Below are 17,261 nucleotides of genomic sequence, written 5' to 3' on the forward strand. Positions count from 1 at the left end.
ATCCTAAGTTAGGATGAGTTACTCGTTCCAACTCGAGATAGGATTAATTGAAGCGTTTCGTAAAATCGGCTGCAGGGAATGAGATGCACCTTCCCACACCTCTGAAAACTTTATACATGTACACCTCCGGGGAACACCAGCAGAGGATCTACCGCCCCTGGCAGTCAATCAAAAGGGTCCTCTCCACTTTGATCTCCTCTACGTCATAATTTAATAAACAGTCTCAAATGGCAATGATTAATTAACGAGGTGTCTAGTTCTCTTTCTTTTGCTCCGTCGTTTCCTCGGGACCGCTGCTGCTGGTGCTGTCGCTGCTGCCAGTGCTGTCGCCGCTGCTGGTGCCGTCGCCGCTGCTGCTGTCACTGCTTCCACCCCCACTGCTTTGGTCTCTCTCTGATGCCATCTGAAAGAAGGTTTAAAAGAAAAAGAATATTAATCTCAGCCATGGGTGTAGTACTTGGCAAAGTCTCTATTCTGTATAGCGCCCTCTCTTGGTTGTTATGTGTATTGTTGTTGTGTTACAAAATGGATGCTGTTGCGTTCAGTCATGTACAAATAAAGTTAGTTGAGCTCAATGAATAATTGTTTCCCGACTGGTTAAAACAATGGATAATTGTAATTCCAACCCCCCAAAAAAGCGTAAACTTCGATCCAATTTTAGGAGGTATGTTCATATTTCAACCTTTTTGTAACCCCTAGAGTTATAGAGTTCAAAGAGCTTCCGAGAGCAGTGTCATCAGCACTGCAGAAAATAACAGCCATTTTACGAACATGCTGACATAGAAAAGTCTGAGACCGGTCTTGATCCTAGAATCCACATCGTTCCATTTTTTTATGCAAGGGGCATACCATAGCTCAGAACACCAAAACATCAAACCCTTCTCTCTCTACGTTTATTTTGATAAACGGTTATTTTCATAAATTGTTAAATTGAACTTGTGACTGTTTACCATAACAGTTTATAAACAGTTGATACCAATTCCAATCAGACTATGAACAAATTGCAGGGATTGAAAATAATGAGATGTATTTTGTATTAGGGATTAAAAAAAGGCAGTTCTTGTCTGCATCTGGGCTAACATTTTCAAAAGAAAGGTCCTTTACTTTTTTAACTGCAGGCTTTTTAACTGCAGGCTTAAACTATTTCTTTCTTTCTTTTTCTTTTTACTGTCTAGCTTCATTTAACCATTACTCCAATTGAGAACTGGATTGAACATTGATTTCCGGTAAAATATCTCAACCCTACACACAGTTTAAAAAACTGCAAGCAATATCATGAAATAAGCCATTTGCGAGTTAGATTTCAATAATGTCTGGTACAATGACACGCTTCAAGTTACAATGCACCGCTTACATTTGAATTCCTCAGACTATCAAGACAGTTGCTACGCCACGTGATTAGGAGCAAGCTTATGCGTAGTTACTTAAGAGACGATGAAGCTTGCCCCGAACCATTTGATATAGTAACTGTCTCTATAGTCTGAGGCATTAAAATGTAAGCGGTACATTAGAACTAAGTAAGACATTGTACCAGACATTATTCAAATCTAACTCGCAAATGGCTTATAGACCATATTGAATATGACATCACCGTCCAAATATCTGCCCTACAAGATGGCGTCTACGAGCGTGTGCGTGTGCGTGTGTATGCGTGCTTGTGCCACAGAAATCAAACCGGGAACATTGCGAGCTGCATGTTTCTTTGATGTACGCATTACGATGACGACTTTCATAGCAGCAAAGGGGTTATTCAATAGGCTCTATAGACCTTATGCACATGACGTCATTTCAGTAGGGCGCCCTCACCTAGAGGTCAAAAGGAGGTTGTTCATTGGCCAATCATGTGCGCCGCGCGTACAAATCTGTGCGTTTCGAATGTTTCGTCACCGTTTTTCCACTAAGATGGCCGCTGGATGACGTCAATGCATAAGATCTATTGAACAACATGAAATTCACAGAATGTTTTTCAAGCATCTGCTTCCTACCTTCTTGTAAGCAATCTCAAAGAGCTTGAGTGATGCCTGCTGGAGGGTGGATGCAGCTTGCTTGATGTCCTCAGCCGACTCGGTATCTTTCTTGGCCAGAATCTCTTTCACCTTGGTGATCTCTTCCTTCAGTTTCTCACACTACAAGAAGATGGGAAGAATACAGAGTAACATTTGTCAGCTGTACATATTTTTTTACAATTTTGTTTATGCAGATTCACCCCAAAACAAGGCTTAAGGGGTCTACGTGTACTTTTTTCCACAATGTCCACAGATTTACATTAAACTTACACAGTTTGAAGATTATGATGGTAGAAAGCTTCCCTTGAAATTTTACTTACTCTTTTTGAGAAATGAGTAAAACAAATAATTTTTGTCTCAGTTTTAGCATGTAAAAGCGTATTAACCAGCTATGCTATGGTTTTGGTATAATATCATAACTGGTTAAATATGGAATTTTACATGCTAAAATAATTTTCGTCTTTCTGAGACGAAAATTATTTTTTTGACTTGTTTTACTCATTTCTCAAAAACTACACAACCTCAGTTAGTAATATTTGAAGGGAAGCTTTCCACTATCATTATCTTCAAACCCTGTAAGTTTAATGTAAATCTGTGGACATTTTGAAAAAGTACCCGAATCCTTTAAAGCCACTCTTGGTAAGGGGGCGACAAGAATTATTTTTATTAAATGTGAAAAAATAAGAGGAGCTGGAGGTAGGAACTGATATTCCTCTTAAAACAATCTAGACTGTAGGATGGAGGGAAACATCTACCAGGCAAGGGGCTCCAAAGTACGTGGGAAAAAAAAAAAGCTTTTGGAACGGCTCATATTTTTCACAAGGGAGCTGAGGTTGTAGAAGGAGTAAATGGCCCCTTGACCAGGGGTAATAATGTTAGAGTGCTTTGAGCATCACCCAGTGACGGATGTGAGTGCTATGTCAGTAGCCACTATTATTATATGCAAAGGGTGAATTACCTCATCGGCAGGGAGTTGGTCCTTGAATTCTTCCATCTTGCTTTCTGTGTCGTGTACGATGTTCTCGGCTTGATTGACAGCCTCCACAGCATCCTAGAATGCAGATAAAAGAGAGAAAGAGAAAAAAAATGGAATTAAGTTAGGATCATCAAATTATAAGTTAGGGGTTCAACCTTTACACTCAGGCCTTTAACTTTGCTCTTGAAGGGAACACAGCAATAGACCGATCCAGTAGGCTCCGCCCACGATTAAGACCCAAGACACATGTGTGAGCAAGAACACGTGGGGCTCTCCAATGCCTTTCTGCACAACTCTGCCGCGCGCGCCAAGCATAGGCGCACACATGTCGGACCTTAGTGTCAGACCTTCGTTTTTGTTGTGATTGGTCAATACGCAAGAGGGCGGAGCTTAATGAATCGGTCTATTGCCCTCTTATACGGAGCACCTCTGCGAGGTGAAACTAGCACAGAGCACCCCCCAAAAAACAAAAAAAAACGGGTACCGGGCACCGCGTAAACTTCGATACAGCCTAATTTAACTTCCTCAAGCTGTTGCCATCTCGTTTATCTCTGTTTCAAATCAGCGATAGGACAAAATAGTCGGGTAACAAACAAAATCAGCATTCAGGAATACAACAGAATACAGGGAGCATGACCGCAATAAGTTTTGATAATGTGTATAGGACTTTACCAACTACCCTACACTATAAGGGTTTGATATTTTCTAGAAGTCCACAAACCTTTTTCTTGCGATCCTCCTCAGCGTATTTCTCAGCGTTCAGCACCATGTTTTCGATCTCATCCTTACTGAGTCCGCCAGACGACTGAATAACGACTGTAAAAAAACAATGGGAATCAAAATGAGGGTTTTTTTCCATCAGTGACAGGCGATTCTTAAAATCTCACTTAGTATTATTATTATTATTATTATTTCATTTTATCACAGCATTTTATCACAGCATTTTATACTTTATCCAGGCATAATAATTATCACAGCATTTTATCATTTTATTATTATTATTATTATTATTATTATTATTATTATTACTCTTAGCTTGGACAAAGTATAATTATTATGCCTGGATAAAGTATAATTATTATGCCTGGACAAAGTATAATTATTATGCCTGGACAAAGTATAATTATTATGCCTGGACAAAGTATAATCATTATGCCTGGACAAAGTATAATTATTATGCCTGGACAAAGTATAATTATTATGCCTGGACAAAGTATAATTATTATGCCTGGACAAAGTATAATCATTATGCCTGGACAAGGTATAATTATTATGCCTGGACAAAGTGTAATTATTATGCCTGGACAAAGTATAATTATTATGCCTGGACAAAGTATAATTATTATGCCTGGACAAAGTATAATCATTATGCCTGGACAAAGTGTAATTATTATGCCTGGACAAAGTATAATCATTATGCCTGGACAAAGTATAATTATTATGCCTGGACAAAGTGTAATTATTATGCCTGGACAAAGTATAATTATTATGCCTGGACAAAGTATAATCATTATGCCTGGACAAAGTATAATTATTATGCCTGGACAAAGTATAATCATTATGCCTGGACAAAGAGTAATCATTATGCCTGGACAAAGTATAATCATTATGCCTGGACAAAGTGTAATCATTATGCCTGGACAAAGTATTACTATTAAAAATAATAACAAAATCGTGCTTATATAGCGCCTTTGCAACTACACAAAACGCTTCAAAAAAAAAACTTAGAAAAACACAAGACCTAAACAAAAGCAAATTATTAACAAACACATGGCATGACACAGTACATACAAAAACATACAAATTTTACTACAATAGAAAAATCATATAAAACTATAAATACCGTCCCAAATATACATCACAAATTGTAAATAAATGATAACACTTATGATAACAAAAATTAACAAGGCAATACTGAAAACCAAGGGCACAAAATATAAACAAGGAAAACACAAGGAAATGGCAATTGGACAACATTAAACCAGGGAGCAACAGACAAAACAAAATATGGGCTGCCTAGAAGAAAGACAAAGGTCAAATAAAACACTATCATTAAAAAAGTGTGTCACTCCAACCCAAAGTATTTTCAAGTGCAAAACAGATAAAATTTTGACAATAGAGTGGAAACGTAACAGATGTTACATTTGCATCAGGGATAAAGCTTGTTCATTTTGGTTTTACCCAAATACACCAATGTTTGTCAGCACCGTTTAGACCTCCGTCAAGCTGCCTCCATCTTGGACATGTTCCTCATATCAACTTACAATAATGAATGCTAATATAATCATTTTGCAAAAAAAACTAGACTATTATGTCTTCCAGCCTCGGTTTGGTTACATTGATATCAATGGGAGAAATTCAAGATGGCTGCACCATGATAAAGGTCCTTACTCAGTACTTTCTGTGAAAACAAAATCACAGGCATGTTACTCTGGTGGGGTCAGACCCATAACATTTGCAATTCTAGAGCAGATTGGAACTTTCGCAATCTGTTTAAAACAAAATGTGTGATCAGGAAATCAGACAAGTGTTACAAAAATTAAAAATCAAGAATCAAACTGAAGCTCTCACTCATTAAGGCTGGTGCCTACCACACTTTAGAATCAAAATAGTAATGCATACTAGTGGGAGCCAGACTGCTATGAATTAGGTAAAAGGTTAAGGTTCATTGAACTCACTCTGTTGTTCTTTGCCGGTTCCCTTGTCTCTTGCCGATACGTTGACGATACCGTTGGCATCAATGTCAAAGGCAACCTCAATCTGGGGAACTCCACGTGGTGCTGGGGGAATTCCAACCTAAAATAAGTTTGTTTGAATGATTTTAATAGCGGTAAAACTTAAGTTCGCAAATTGAATGTAGAAAGAGTGGAAACATTATTTAAAAACATCGACAAATATTACTTGCAGCAGAACTTATCTTCGATACTAACTGGTCGATCCAAAGCAACAAGAAAGTGGTAGGCACTATATAAATTTCCATTATTATTATTATTTTTAGTATAAACCTTCTTTGCGCGTTGCTTATGAAAACCAGTTCTACAAGTGTCATTACTAACACATCAAGCTTGTTATCACACATGTACTCACAGAATACAGAAAAATGTAGATCTGTATCCCATATCAAACTCGGCTTTGGACAACTTTGGATATTGGATGCACAAGCTCAACTTTTTCCCGTATTCCACTTGTGTGATAAAGACAGCAAAAAAATAACACAGCTGTTTGAAAAGCAACTATAATTTTAAAAATGTTACTCGTATTCTAAAAATGAAAATACCAGGAGACAGACAATTTTATTACGGTGATTTAGACACCTCGTTTGATATAATCGGTCGAGTATTGTTGTCCCGGTATGTTTTTACATGTGAAAAGTGCCAATTTCAATTTTTGCAGTGTCAAAATCGCCACAATAAAATTGTCCATCTTCTGGTATTTTCATTTTTAGAGTACAAGTAACAATTTCTAAATTATAGGTGCTTTTTCATTAGCTGCGTTACTTTTTTTGCTGTCTTTATACCACTTGCTATTAGAAAAGAAATTTAAGAAAGAGCATGAGTTACAGAGTGCAAGACCATATTTCATCTCTCCACATGCTCATTGTGGCATGCTCCAAAAGGCATGCCAAGCTCTGATGAAAACTTACCAGCTGGAATTGCCCGAGAACCTTGTTGTCGACTGCCATCTCACGTTCACCTTGGCACACTTTGATCTCTACCTGCGTCTGGCCATCAGCAGCTGTGGAAAACACCTGAGGGCGGTAGGCAAGATAAGGTCAAATGGCAAAGGTCAAGAAGGTCATTTAGATTGATTACAGGTATATATTGAAGGAACTTTCATAGGTGGCTGGATCACCAACTCAACTTGCACTAAAGCATAGGCTGCCTTAACAGCACTGGACCTGTTTGGTAATTGTTAAAGACCAGTAGTCTCACTTGGTTTATCCAAACATGTGCATAAAATAACAAACCTGTGAAAATGTGGACTTAACTGATCATCAAAGTTGCAAAAAAAAAACACCCTTGTTGTTCTCCAATTTGTGTTCTTTTAGCTGCTTGAAAAAGGCTTCAGGCCTGGAGTCTTTTTCAGATTGAAATATTTTAGTGAGTAAAAATTACCTCTTTCTCTAAAACTACAATACTTCAGAGGGAGTCATTTCTCTATCCGTTTATTCTATCAATAGCTCTCCGTTGCCCATTACTATCTTTGTGTTTTCACAAAGCAAGGTGACAGTGCAGGGGTTGCCCTATACTTTTTTTTGAACTGGCCAGCAGGACCAGTTGGCTTGATTTTTCGCTGGTCCGTCAATTTTTATATATATTTTTTTTAACTAATAGTATACTGTTGTATACCAACTGCTTGATTTCCGATCGTCGCTATTTCAAAATTCAACATGAATTGCAACGTCAACTTAACTGCACTGGAAGCCATACTTTATTTATGTGTACCAAGTTATTGTGTTCGTAAGGGGGCTCACTAATTTATGAGTATTGTTTCTTTAAAAATGTAAAAACAATAATGTTATTAAAATTAATTTAAAAACAGGTCAAATTATTTGTCAGAGCAAATTGAAAAAGTTAATATGATCTTTATTAAGGTAGTTTTTTTAGTCCACGGTTTATTGTAAGCCCTCGACATTGAAGTATTCCTAAGTAAGAAGAACTTTTTTATGAAAAAAAGTTAGTGTTTTACTAACCACAAAAACTACTTTAAAACCGACTGTTAAAATATCATTAACTTTTTATGTATTGCCTTCAAATCTACGGTGGGGATGGTTACGTGCGATCGCTCAAGTTATTTTATCATGTATAAACATTGCCTATTATTGTAGTTTTAATAAGTATTCATAAACATTATACATCGTACCGATAACCGAAGTTCCCAAAATCTTCCCACTTTCGTCCAGAAAAACCCCCAACAAAAAGTAGACATCAAAATAGTTGCAACATCCATGAAGAAGCATAATATGAGTTTTACGGTATTTTTTTCAACTATGTGTATGGAATGGTCGGTGCCGGCGTCTGTTTTTAAAAGCAGCAAAAACAACTGCCCCTTTGTTTTAACCATGGAGGTATTGCATTCTAGAACCCAAGTCTTTCTTGAAATCAACCCGCAAAAAACCCCAAACAACCGTGCATTATATTTGACCAATAAAACCATGGAGCAAAAATAGATCGCCCACCAATCGCCCGCAAAAAAAGAAAGCCCCAAATAACAAAAAAATTAAGCAAAATCAGGATGGAAGAACCTTACTAAACACAATTAAATACTCCTTTTTGCTCATCCAGAGTATCCTAACTTGGTATTTTTTGTTGAACGAAGCCTCACCGTCTCGCTCGTTTTTTGTTAACACGCTAGACTCTTATTCCCACACACGCAAATCTGCTCCGTTGATGACCATGCTGCTGACAATGTGTTTTGCTTTGTGGTCTTTTTTCAAGGCGATTGAAGCTAGTTTTGTAAGCTATCGCGTACTTTCACCAATAGAGGGCGTCTATTCTCACGCTATCGAATATTCTGAAACGCACTCTAGCGTTCAATGTTTCTTACACTTTTTGCCACACGTGAACTAATACGAAGACTACAAGCCTTTGCGTTGCATGATGGGATTTTGCGCTGTGTGTGTACATGTGTATGTGTGATCGTCGGAAGTTTGCCAGCGTTCAGTGGCACTTCGAGTGATTTTTTTACACTTTATCCCAACCTTGAGTGAATGTTTTTACGTTTTATTCGAGCCTAAAAATAGTTTAAAAATAGTCATAGTTCTGTAGTACCGCTGCCGATGTTTTTGACTGGTCAGCCGGACCAGTTGGCAAGGTGTTTCAGCTGGTCCGCCGCGATTTCTACTGGCATTTGGCCAGTGGAACCGCGTTAAGGTCGAACGCTGCAGTGGGTACCAAATCCCATCTAATTCACATCTCTGGCCGCAGCACTCACAAACAAACAAACAAACAACCCTCAGAAATCTGAGAAATGATTTATAGATGAATCGTATCAAATTTCCGTTTCCTATATTCAGGACCACATTTCATGCTCAGTCAAGTCTTTTCCACATTCTTCTGTAAAGAAGATATTGCGGTTGACGAAAAATACAAACATCACCGCATGAAAAGAAAATATCTTTCAATGAGGTTGATATTGTGTTGAAAAATCCTACAGAGCGCCACTGCAGCCCAAGGCTGTATACTTCACAGGGAGCTGAGAAAGGGTACGGGACTGTTACTGGCCAAAAAACAGGGAGCATTGAAATAATTTTGTAAGAACTAGTCGTTATTTAGTGGCGACTGAAGCTTTGCATGGTGAGGAAAATACGATCAGAATTATAGTTACATCCATGTGACAAATCTCTTTTGGAGGAGTGCTGGCTCTAAAAAGGAGCCGGTGTGGTCTTGACATTTCAAAAGGCATACTCTGCTCATCTGCAGGAGAAAAACAGATTAGCAGAGTATACTTATACTGTTCAACACGTCGAGACCACACCGGCTTTATTCAGAGCCAACACTCCCACAAAAGAGATTCTACACATGGTTGTAACTGCAAGTTTCATTCTTTTCTTCGGTGTCATTATTATTATTACAAGGATTTCTTAACCTGTTCTCAGGAAAAGAAGTTGACAACAGCCCTCTAAAATTCCAGTTAAACCATGGCTTAAAAACAGAATTATAAAAAAATGAGCAATGAATTGCTTACCTGTCCCTTCTTGGTTGGGATGGTGGTATTTCTGTTGATAAGTTTAGTAAAGACTCCGCCGAGTGTCTCGATACCGAGGGACAGAGGAGTGACGTCGAGGAGGAGGACGTCTGTGACATCACCAGCGAGGACACCTCCCTGGATAGCAGCACCCATGGCTACTGCCTCATCTGGGTTGACAGACTTGCTTGGGGTGCGGCCGAAAAGATCCTTGACTGTGTCTTGAACCTGAATAAGGATGATGTTAAATTATTCATATTTATAGCAAAGAGATTCTTATTAACCACAACTCCATTAATGTGATTTTTAAGAAGATTGCAGAATTACACAACTGCAAATTGCATTCTCAACAGGTTGATGCTGGATGTGGAGTTAGAACAATATATTTTTCTTCAAATTCATGCGGGGAGATGTGACTTTGAAATGTGATCTTTATTTCACTAAGGAATGAGCCAACATCATTCTCAACAAGGATTTTCCAAAAATTTAGCCTGGAAACCTTCAACTGATTCAACAATATTTAAGAATTTTCAAATTTGCTATGCAAAAGTACGATTTTGCTTCACCAAAAATATATTTGGAAAGCAGTTTTGCTTCGAACGAAACCGTTCTTTGTCCAGGTGATAGGCAATTGTTATCTGGTCCTACAGCCCTCGGTCCTTCTGAACCCCTTTCTTTTTGGCATAGAGATACGAAAGGATTTGAGCGAGTTTCAGACAGGTGAGCCGAACCAAATAGATCAGGAGTGACTCTAGGTCAACCCAAATTTTTGTTTCAGACAGGCGAACTTAACATAATATTTACTTTGGCTCAGCTCATGACAAGATCGGCGTCTGAAGTCAACTTTTCAAGAACTATGTGGCTCTGGAGCACCTGTCTGAAATGGGTGTAAGGGTCACCTAAGAAAACTCACCTTAGGCATGCGGGTCATCCCACCGACCAGCAAGACCTCCTTGATGTCTGAGCTAGCAACCTCTGCATCTTGGATGGCCTTCTTACAAGGTCCGATGGTTCTCTTGATCAAGGTTTCTACGATGGATTCAAACTTTGCTCTCGACAGCTTCATGTTCATGTGTTTTGGTCCGGAGGCGTCCATCGTCAAGTACGGTAGGTTGATGTCGGTCTGGTGTGAAAAATATGGAAGCGTTTACTTAAAGGGAAAGTACACGTTTGGTAGTTACACAAAACAAATATTAACTGACAAACTGAGTTCCAGAGAGTTGGCCCGAAAACACTGAACGATCCATAACACCTTAACCCTCCTACTGTATGACTGTTTAATATAATCCACTGTGGTTTTTGAATGATAACACAAATTAGTTCTGTGCACAGTTATGCCACCTTTCAAAAACCACACAGTTGAATGGTTTCAAAAGTTCTGACAGTAAGACAGTTCACAGGGTCAAATTACTCTCGGCTACACTCAAAATATACAATTTAATTGCATATTTATTAAACACAACACAAATATTTTTTCACAGGACTCGGGAAAGTACTGAGTATACAGTACTAACACTGCTCTAGAATTGCAAGGGTCGTGGGTTTGAATCCCACCTGAGTAACATGTCAGTGATATTTTTTCACAGGACTCGGGAAAGTACCGAGTATACTAACAAACATCAGTGTATGGGTAAAAAAACAAAATTAATATTCTTTATCCCCGATGCAAGTTTAACATCTCTTATACAACACAAATAGGTGAGGCATAACTACAGAATTTGCATAACATGCTCAGAGAGATTGCGTCCACATTCTTGACTGAAGAAATGCGGTTGACGAAAAATAATGGCATCATTGCATGAGCAAATTCCATCTCAGCCTCACTAAACCTGGTTAACTACATCGTCCAAAATGCTTAGCAACTTCTTGAAACGAATTTGACAAGAATTTACCTGGAGAGATGACGAGAGTTCAATCTTGGCTTTCTCAGCGGCCTCTCGGAGTCTCTGTAATGCCATGTTGTCCTTTGTGATGTCAATCCCTTGCTGTGATGTTACAAAGAGAACACACAGGAGTTAGTGAACAAAGAATCAATCAAATTTGCCACCATTATTTGGGATGAGGTAACATGAAAAAGTATACCTGTGAAAATAAACATGAACGGACAAAGGATTTTTAATCCTGAAGCGACTGGTGAAGCAAAACCATCCCAAACCAATCAAAATCAACCTACCTCTTTCTGGAATTCTTTTACGAGGAACTTGAGGAGTTCGTTGTCGAAGTCTTCACCACCGAGGAATGTATCACCGTTTGTGGACTTGACTTCAAAGACTCCCTTCTGGATCTCCAGAACTGAGATGTCAAAGGTGCCACCTCCGAGATCGTACACAGCAATGCTACAAGAGAGAAGTCAAATTATTAGCTGTGCAGGCCTGGAATTACAGGCAGGCAACAGAGACCATGCGTCTTGGCCTAGGTGTCCTTCAAGAGTTTCTCGTTGACTTTAAGATAATAATAATAATAATAATAATCTGTAATAATATAGAGCTTTTCACGCCTGAGGGGTGTCTCAAAGCGCTCCGGACATTATTACCCATGGCCACTGGGCCTTAAATCATTCCTTAAACCATCTCAGCTCACTGCGGAGTATACAGCATGTGCGCAATATATGCGCTACTGAGCTATAAAACCAATCACAAGAACCATCTCTGCCCTCACAGGTACCCATTTACCCCTGAGTGGAGAGAAGCAATTATAGTTAAGTGTCTTGCTCAGGGACACAAGTGTCCAACCAGGATTTGAGCTCACACTCTGCTGAACAGAAACACCAGAGCTTGAGTTTGGTGCTCTTATCCACTCGGCCACGACACCCAACAGATTTTCAAATAGAAGTGCTCTTGGCCAATTGCAGGCATGGAATTTCATTTTTAGGGCAAGGCCACTTTGGCCTTCGATAGGTGCAAATTTTTTTTTTTCAAGGGCACGGAGTCCAAACAATTTTTAAATGAGTGATATATGCAAAACAAGAAAATTGAAGCAAAGCACAAACATTTAAGCTCACAAGGTTAAATGTGTCGGGGTGTTAAAACCAATCCTAAACAATGAAATTTGTATTTTAAAATAAACGCACTTTTAATTTTATATAATGAAAAAAATAATTTACAAAAAATCTTGGACGATCTTCAAATTGTGCAAATAATTTCTCTGCACTATCTTCAAATTGCGCAAAATATTTGTATATGATCGGCAGATTGTGCACACCATTCATGCACTGTCGGCAAATTGCGCAAACTATTTCCTGACGCAATTGCACAAATTATTCCTGTACGACAAACTATTCTTGTAAGATTGTCTGATTGTGCAAACAATTTGTTAGTATGCGATCGTGCGGTTTAGTCGTCCTGATAGCAGATACATTATTGCCTGAAACAGCGCCCTCTTTGAATAACCACAGTCTCAGACTTGAAAAAAGGCTAAATGTTCATCGGCTAAAAATATAGTCAGGTTGCCTTGCCACACAGAGAAAAAATGCATGAAAAATTCTGTTACAAAAAAGCGGACTTCGAGGTACCAGCCGCCGTGCATGTTTGGTTGTGTTGTGTTCGCTTCATTTGGTGGCTGCACTGGATGCTACGGTGTGGATTAATTCGCGCCACGATCAGGCTGCAGTGGACCTTGGATTTTAAGGTGAAAAGGGCACTACGGCCATTGGGGAAAAGGGCACGGCAAACTTGGCCGTGATGTTTGGTTATTTTCAAGGGGCATCACGGCCACTTGAAGGGCAACGACGGCAATGGCCGTCGTGGCTGCCGTGAAATTCCAGCCCTGCAATTGAAAATGGCCTTGCCCTTTTAAAAAGTTCAAAGATAAAATTCCAGGCCTGACTCTGGCTGTGAAACAACTTTGCTTTTTTTTCTCTTCTCAAAATTCATTTTGCAAAAAGTGACCATGACTTTGGGTGTCATGGCCGAAGCGGATAAGAGCACCGAACTCAAGCTCTGGTGCTTCTGTTCAGCAGAGTGTGGGTTCGAATCTCGGTCGTGACATTTGCGTCCCTGAGCAGGACACTTAACTATACTTGCTTCTCTCCACCCACGGGTGAATGGGTACCTGTGAGGGTAGAGATGGTTCTTGTGATTGATTTAGCCGAGTAGCGCATACTAATGTTGCACATGCTGTATACTCCCCACCAGGCCTGGTTTATACATCCTGGGAATGCGAATCGCAATTTTGACGTCACTGACTGTTTTTGCATCAAATGTTTTGCAGGAGTTGAACAGTTCAACTCTTGCATTAAACAGGAAGTATGAACCAGGCTCAATACCGACATGAAGCTGATTTTAACTTACATTTTGTCGTCTGTCTTGTCCATGCCGTATGCAAGAGCAGCAGCAGTAGGTTCGTTAATCACTCTCAGAACGTTAAGTCCTGCAATCTGGCCAGCATCTTTAGTTGCCTGGTAACAGAAACAAAAGAGAAAAGAGTGAGTTCTGCGTTTGGGGATTTAGTCTTAGAGCCCATCTTCTCAATGGGAAATAGTGAACAAGGTGCCAACCATAGAGCTATCTAAATAGAGTGCTGACTTGCCTTGCGTTTTGAAACCATATGAGTGCATCCATGTTTGTGTATAAACGTGAGAAATAAGAAGCTTGAAATTTGGTATGACTGTGGTATGGCTATTTGAGTATCAGTGCTTTTTGGGGTGTTTTTTTTTTCTCAGCAATTAGACACTGTATTCAGCTTTAACATGCAACTTTCATCGTATTTTTCTTGATATTTTTGCCTATAATTAAGCATTACATTGACAAAAACCAATCTATGGACCTAGCTTTAAATGGCACTGGACACCTTTGGTAATCGTTTAAAACCAGTCTTCCCACTTGGTGTATCTCAACATTATGCATAAAATAACGAACCTGTGAAAATTTGAACTCAATTGGTCGCCGAAGTTGCGAGAGGGTAATGGAAGAAAAAAACAATCTTGTCGCACAAGCTGTGTGCTTTCAGATGCCTTGAATTCGAGACCTCAGCTGAGGTCTCTTATTCAATTCAAATATTTTAGTGAGAAATTACTTCTTTCTCAAAACTATGTCTGTTCAGAGGGAGCCGTTTCTCACAATGTTTTTTTTTTTTACTATCAACAGCTCCCCATTGCTTGTTACCAAGTCAGTTTTTATGTCAACAATTATTTTGAGTAATAACCAACAGTGTACGGTTCAAAATAAACAATCTGGCGTCAAAATAAAGAAGCTAAGTAGCATTAAATTATTAATTTCACCTGTCTCTGTGAATCGTTAAAGTATGCTGGAACCGTAATGACGGCATTCTTTGCTGGAGTACCAAGATAGTTTTCTGCCGTTTCCTTCATCTTGATCAGGACGAACGCTCCGATTTGACTCGGTGAGTATACTTTGTCATGTGCCTTGAGCCATGCATCACCGTTGCTGGCCTTTGTTATATCAAACGAGACAGTCTTACTGGAAAACAAAATAGATGATTTCTGAAAATTAAACATTTGTAGCACTTCTACCTCTTCAAAAACTAACAAAAACTAAATCATGCCGTCACATAAAGTATAGACAAAGATATCTTTTAACCATCCAAAAACCTTCAAAAATGAACTTCATGTTTTGTTTGATTTTGTTGGACTGAGAACTGCACTAGTAAACTGATTACGCTTTACATGGGATCAGGCATACCACCATAATCAGAGTCCAATAGTTAGAGTGTTGAGTTACTGAATGGTGTTGGACTGAGGACTGCACTAGTAAACTGATTACGCTTTACATGGGATCAGGCATACCACCATAATCAGAGTCCAATAGTTAGAGTGTTGAGTTACTGTATGGTGTTGGACTGAGGACTGCACTAGTAAACTGATCATGCTTTACATGGGATCAGGCATACCACCATTATCAGAGTCCAATAGTTAGAGTGTTGAGTTACTGTATGGTGTTGGACTGAGAACTGCACTAGTAAACTGATCATGCTTTACATGGGATCAGGCATACCACCATAATCAGAGTCCAATAGTTAGAGTGTTGAGTTACTGAATGGTATTGGACTGAGGACCCTAATATTTTATTTTATACGTTTTTTTTAAATAAAAAGATACAGGGTCGGCGTGATTTTCTAGGGACGGTCGGGTAACCGGAAACACAACAATTATTTTGTTCGGCCTACTAAACACTTGGGTATATTTGAACTCACATGTCTTTCTGTGTTTCAGGATCGGTGAACTTTCTGCCGATCAGTCGTTTCGTTGCATATAATGTGTTTTTGGAATTTGTTACTGCTTGTCGTTTGGCGGGCATGCCGACCAACCGTTCCCCATCAGCTGTGAATGCGACTACGGACGGTGTCGTTCTGGCGCCCTCAGCGTTCTCAAGGACCTTGGCTGTTTTTCCTTCCATGATGGCTACACAGGAGTTTGTGGTGCCGAGATCGATGCCGATAACGCTGCCTTTGACGCCATCGGAGGAGTATAAGCGCCTCGACTGTGTGTTGTCTGTGTTGACGATGCTCCATGCACCCTGTAAATAAATGGTACATGTACTGAACTGGCACTTGTAGGAGTGTAACAACAAGGTAATGTGCTGATAACTTTAGTGTCTGGCTACGAACAAAAAATGACCAAGTAAAGGGTTGCCTTTGCCTTGAGAGTGACCCAACACTTATTTACGAGACTTACAAATTACAATGTTGTTTGTTCAAACAACTTTAGGAAATTGAAAAATTACATTATAATTAAATATAAAAATTTCCGTGTCTATCTTGCCACCAATTTTTCATTCGTTATGCAATACATCTTTAAAATATGCTACAAAATTAGATATATCTAATTTTTCTTTTTTCTTTTTGTAAAAATTAGTGAAAATAAATTAGATTTTTTATGTTTTAACAAATGTTAAGTTTTGAGTAATTGTGATTTCATATAAATCATAACGAATGAATTATGAACAATTTGTGGTTTTCCCATCCCCTTAACTATAAATATTTTAGCAATCTTTCTGATTTTTGGTGAGTATACGGAATTACAATCATTTACCATGTTTAACTTTAAATTAATGTTTTTCATTCAAATATATATATGACTATATTAAATTAATAGTCACTATACTATGGAATATTTTTATTAAAACATAACATGATGTTGTTTATTTAGCCTATATCCTTTTATAATGTTTCCTTTGCCTTTGTTGTTAAAAATTTATATCAAATGAAAAAGTGGTAGCAGGCAGCATGATCTGCCTGCCTGCCTGCTGCCTGCGCCGCTAGCCTGGGCTGGGTTATATAAAAATTGTGTCGAGTTGTCTCACACATTACACAAATCTTTTCGAAGAACACTCACGACTTACCGTTCTTGATAAACTTGAAATTTGACCTTGCTGACTGAACGATCTCAGGCAGTTCGAGCCGCTGCGTAAGCAGCCTGATGTTATTCTACCAACAGACAACATTATTACGAATTTTGTGCAAATTATAGCCACAAATTTGTAGCAAAACCGTAACGCTGATAACGGATATTTAATCACACGTGCAATGCGTACCACACAAGCCGGTTACGTATAAATTTCCATGTGATGCAAGATTTCTGGAGTATTGCTCATGCGTGTTCACCTTTAACCTTCAGTTTTTCGCGAAAGTTCTTT

At 38.8% G+C, this 17,261-nt stretch overlaps 1 protein-coding gene across 1 annotated transcript; it reads right to left on the reverse strand.

The window, feature by feature from the left end:
• On the reverse strand, window positions 1-17,165 carry LOC117295108 (stress-70 protein, mitochondrial-like). The gene is made up of 14 exons (XM_033777674.1): window positions 16,968-17,165; window positions 15,820-16,142; window positions 14,888-15,086; window positions 13,959-14,065; window positions 11,843-12,005; window positions 11,562-11,654; window positions 10,583-10,792; window positions 9,670-9,897; window positions 6,626-6,730; window positions 5,661-5,778; window positions 3,704-3,798; window positions 2,965-3,057; window positions 1,986-2,126; window positions 1-403 (listed from the first exon to the last, which is right to left on the reverse strand). Exons 1-14 carry the CDS (start codon window positions 17,067-17,069, stop codon window positions 254-256), a joined length of 2,127 nt encoding a protein of 708 aa, XP_033633565.1. The 5' UTR covers window positions 17,070-17,165; the 3' UTR covers window positions 1-253.
• Between the last annotated feature and the right edge of the window lie 96 nt (window positions 17,166-17,261).

This window comes from Asterias rubens, chromosome 9 (genome assembly GCF_902459465.1).
Source record: "Asterias rubens chromosome 9, eAstRub1.3, whole genome shotgun sequence".
NCBI lineage: Eukaryota > Metazoa > Echinodermata > Asteroidea > Forcipulatida > Asteriidae > Asterias > Asterias rubens.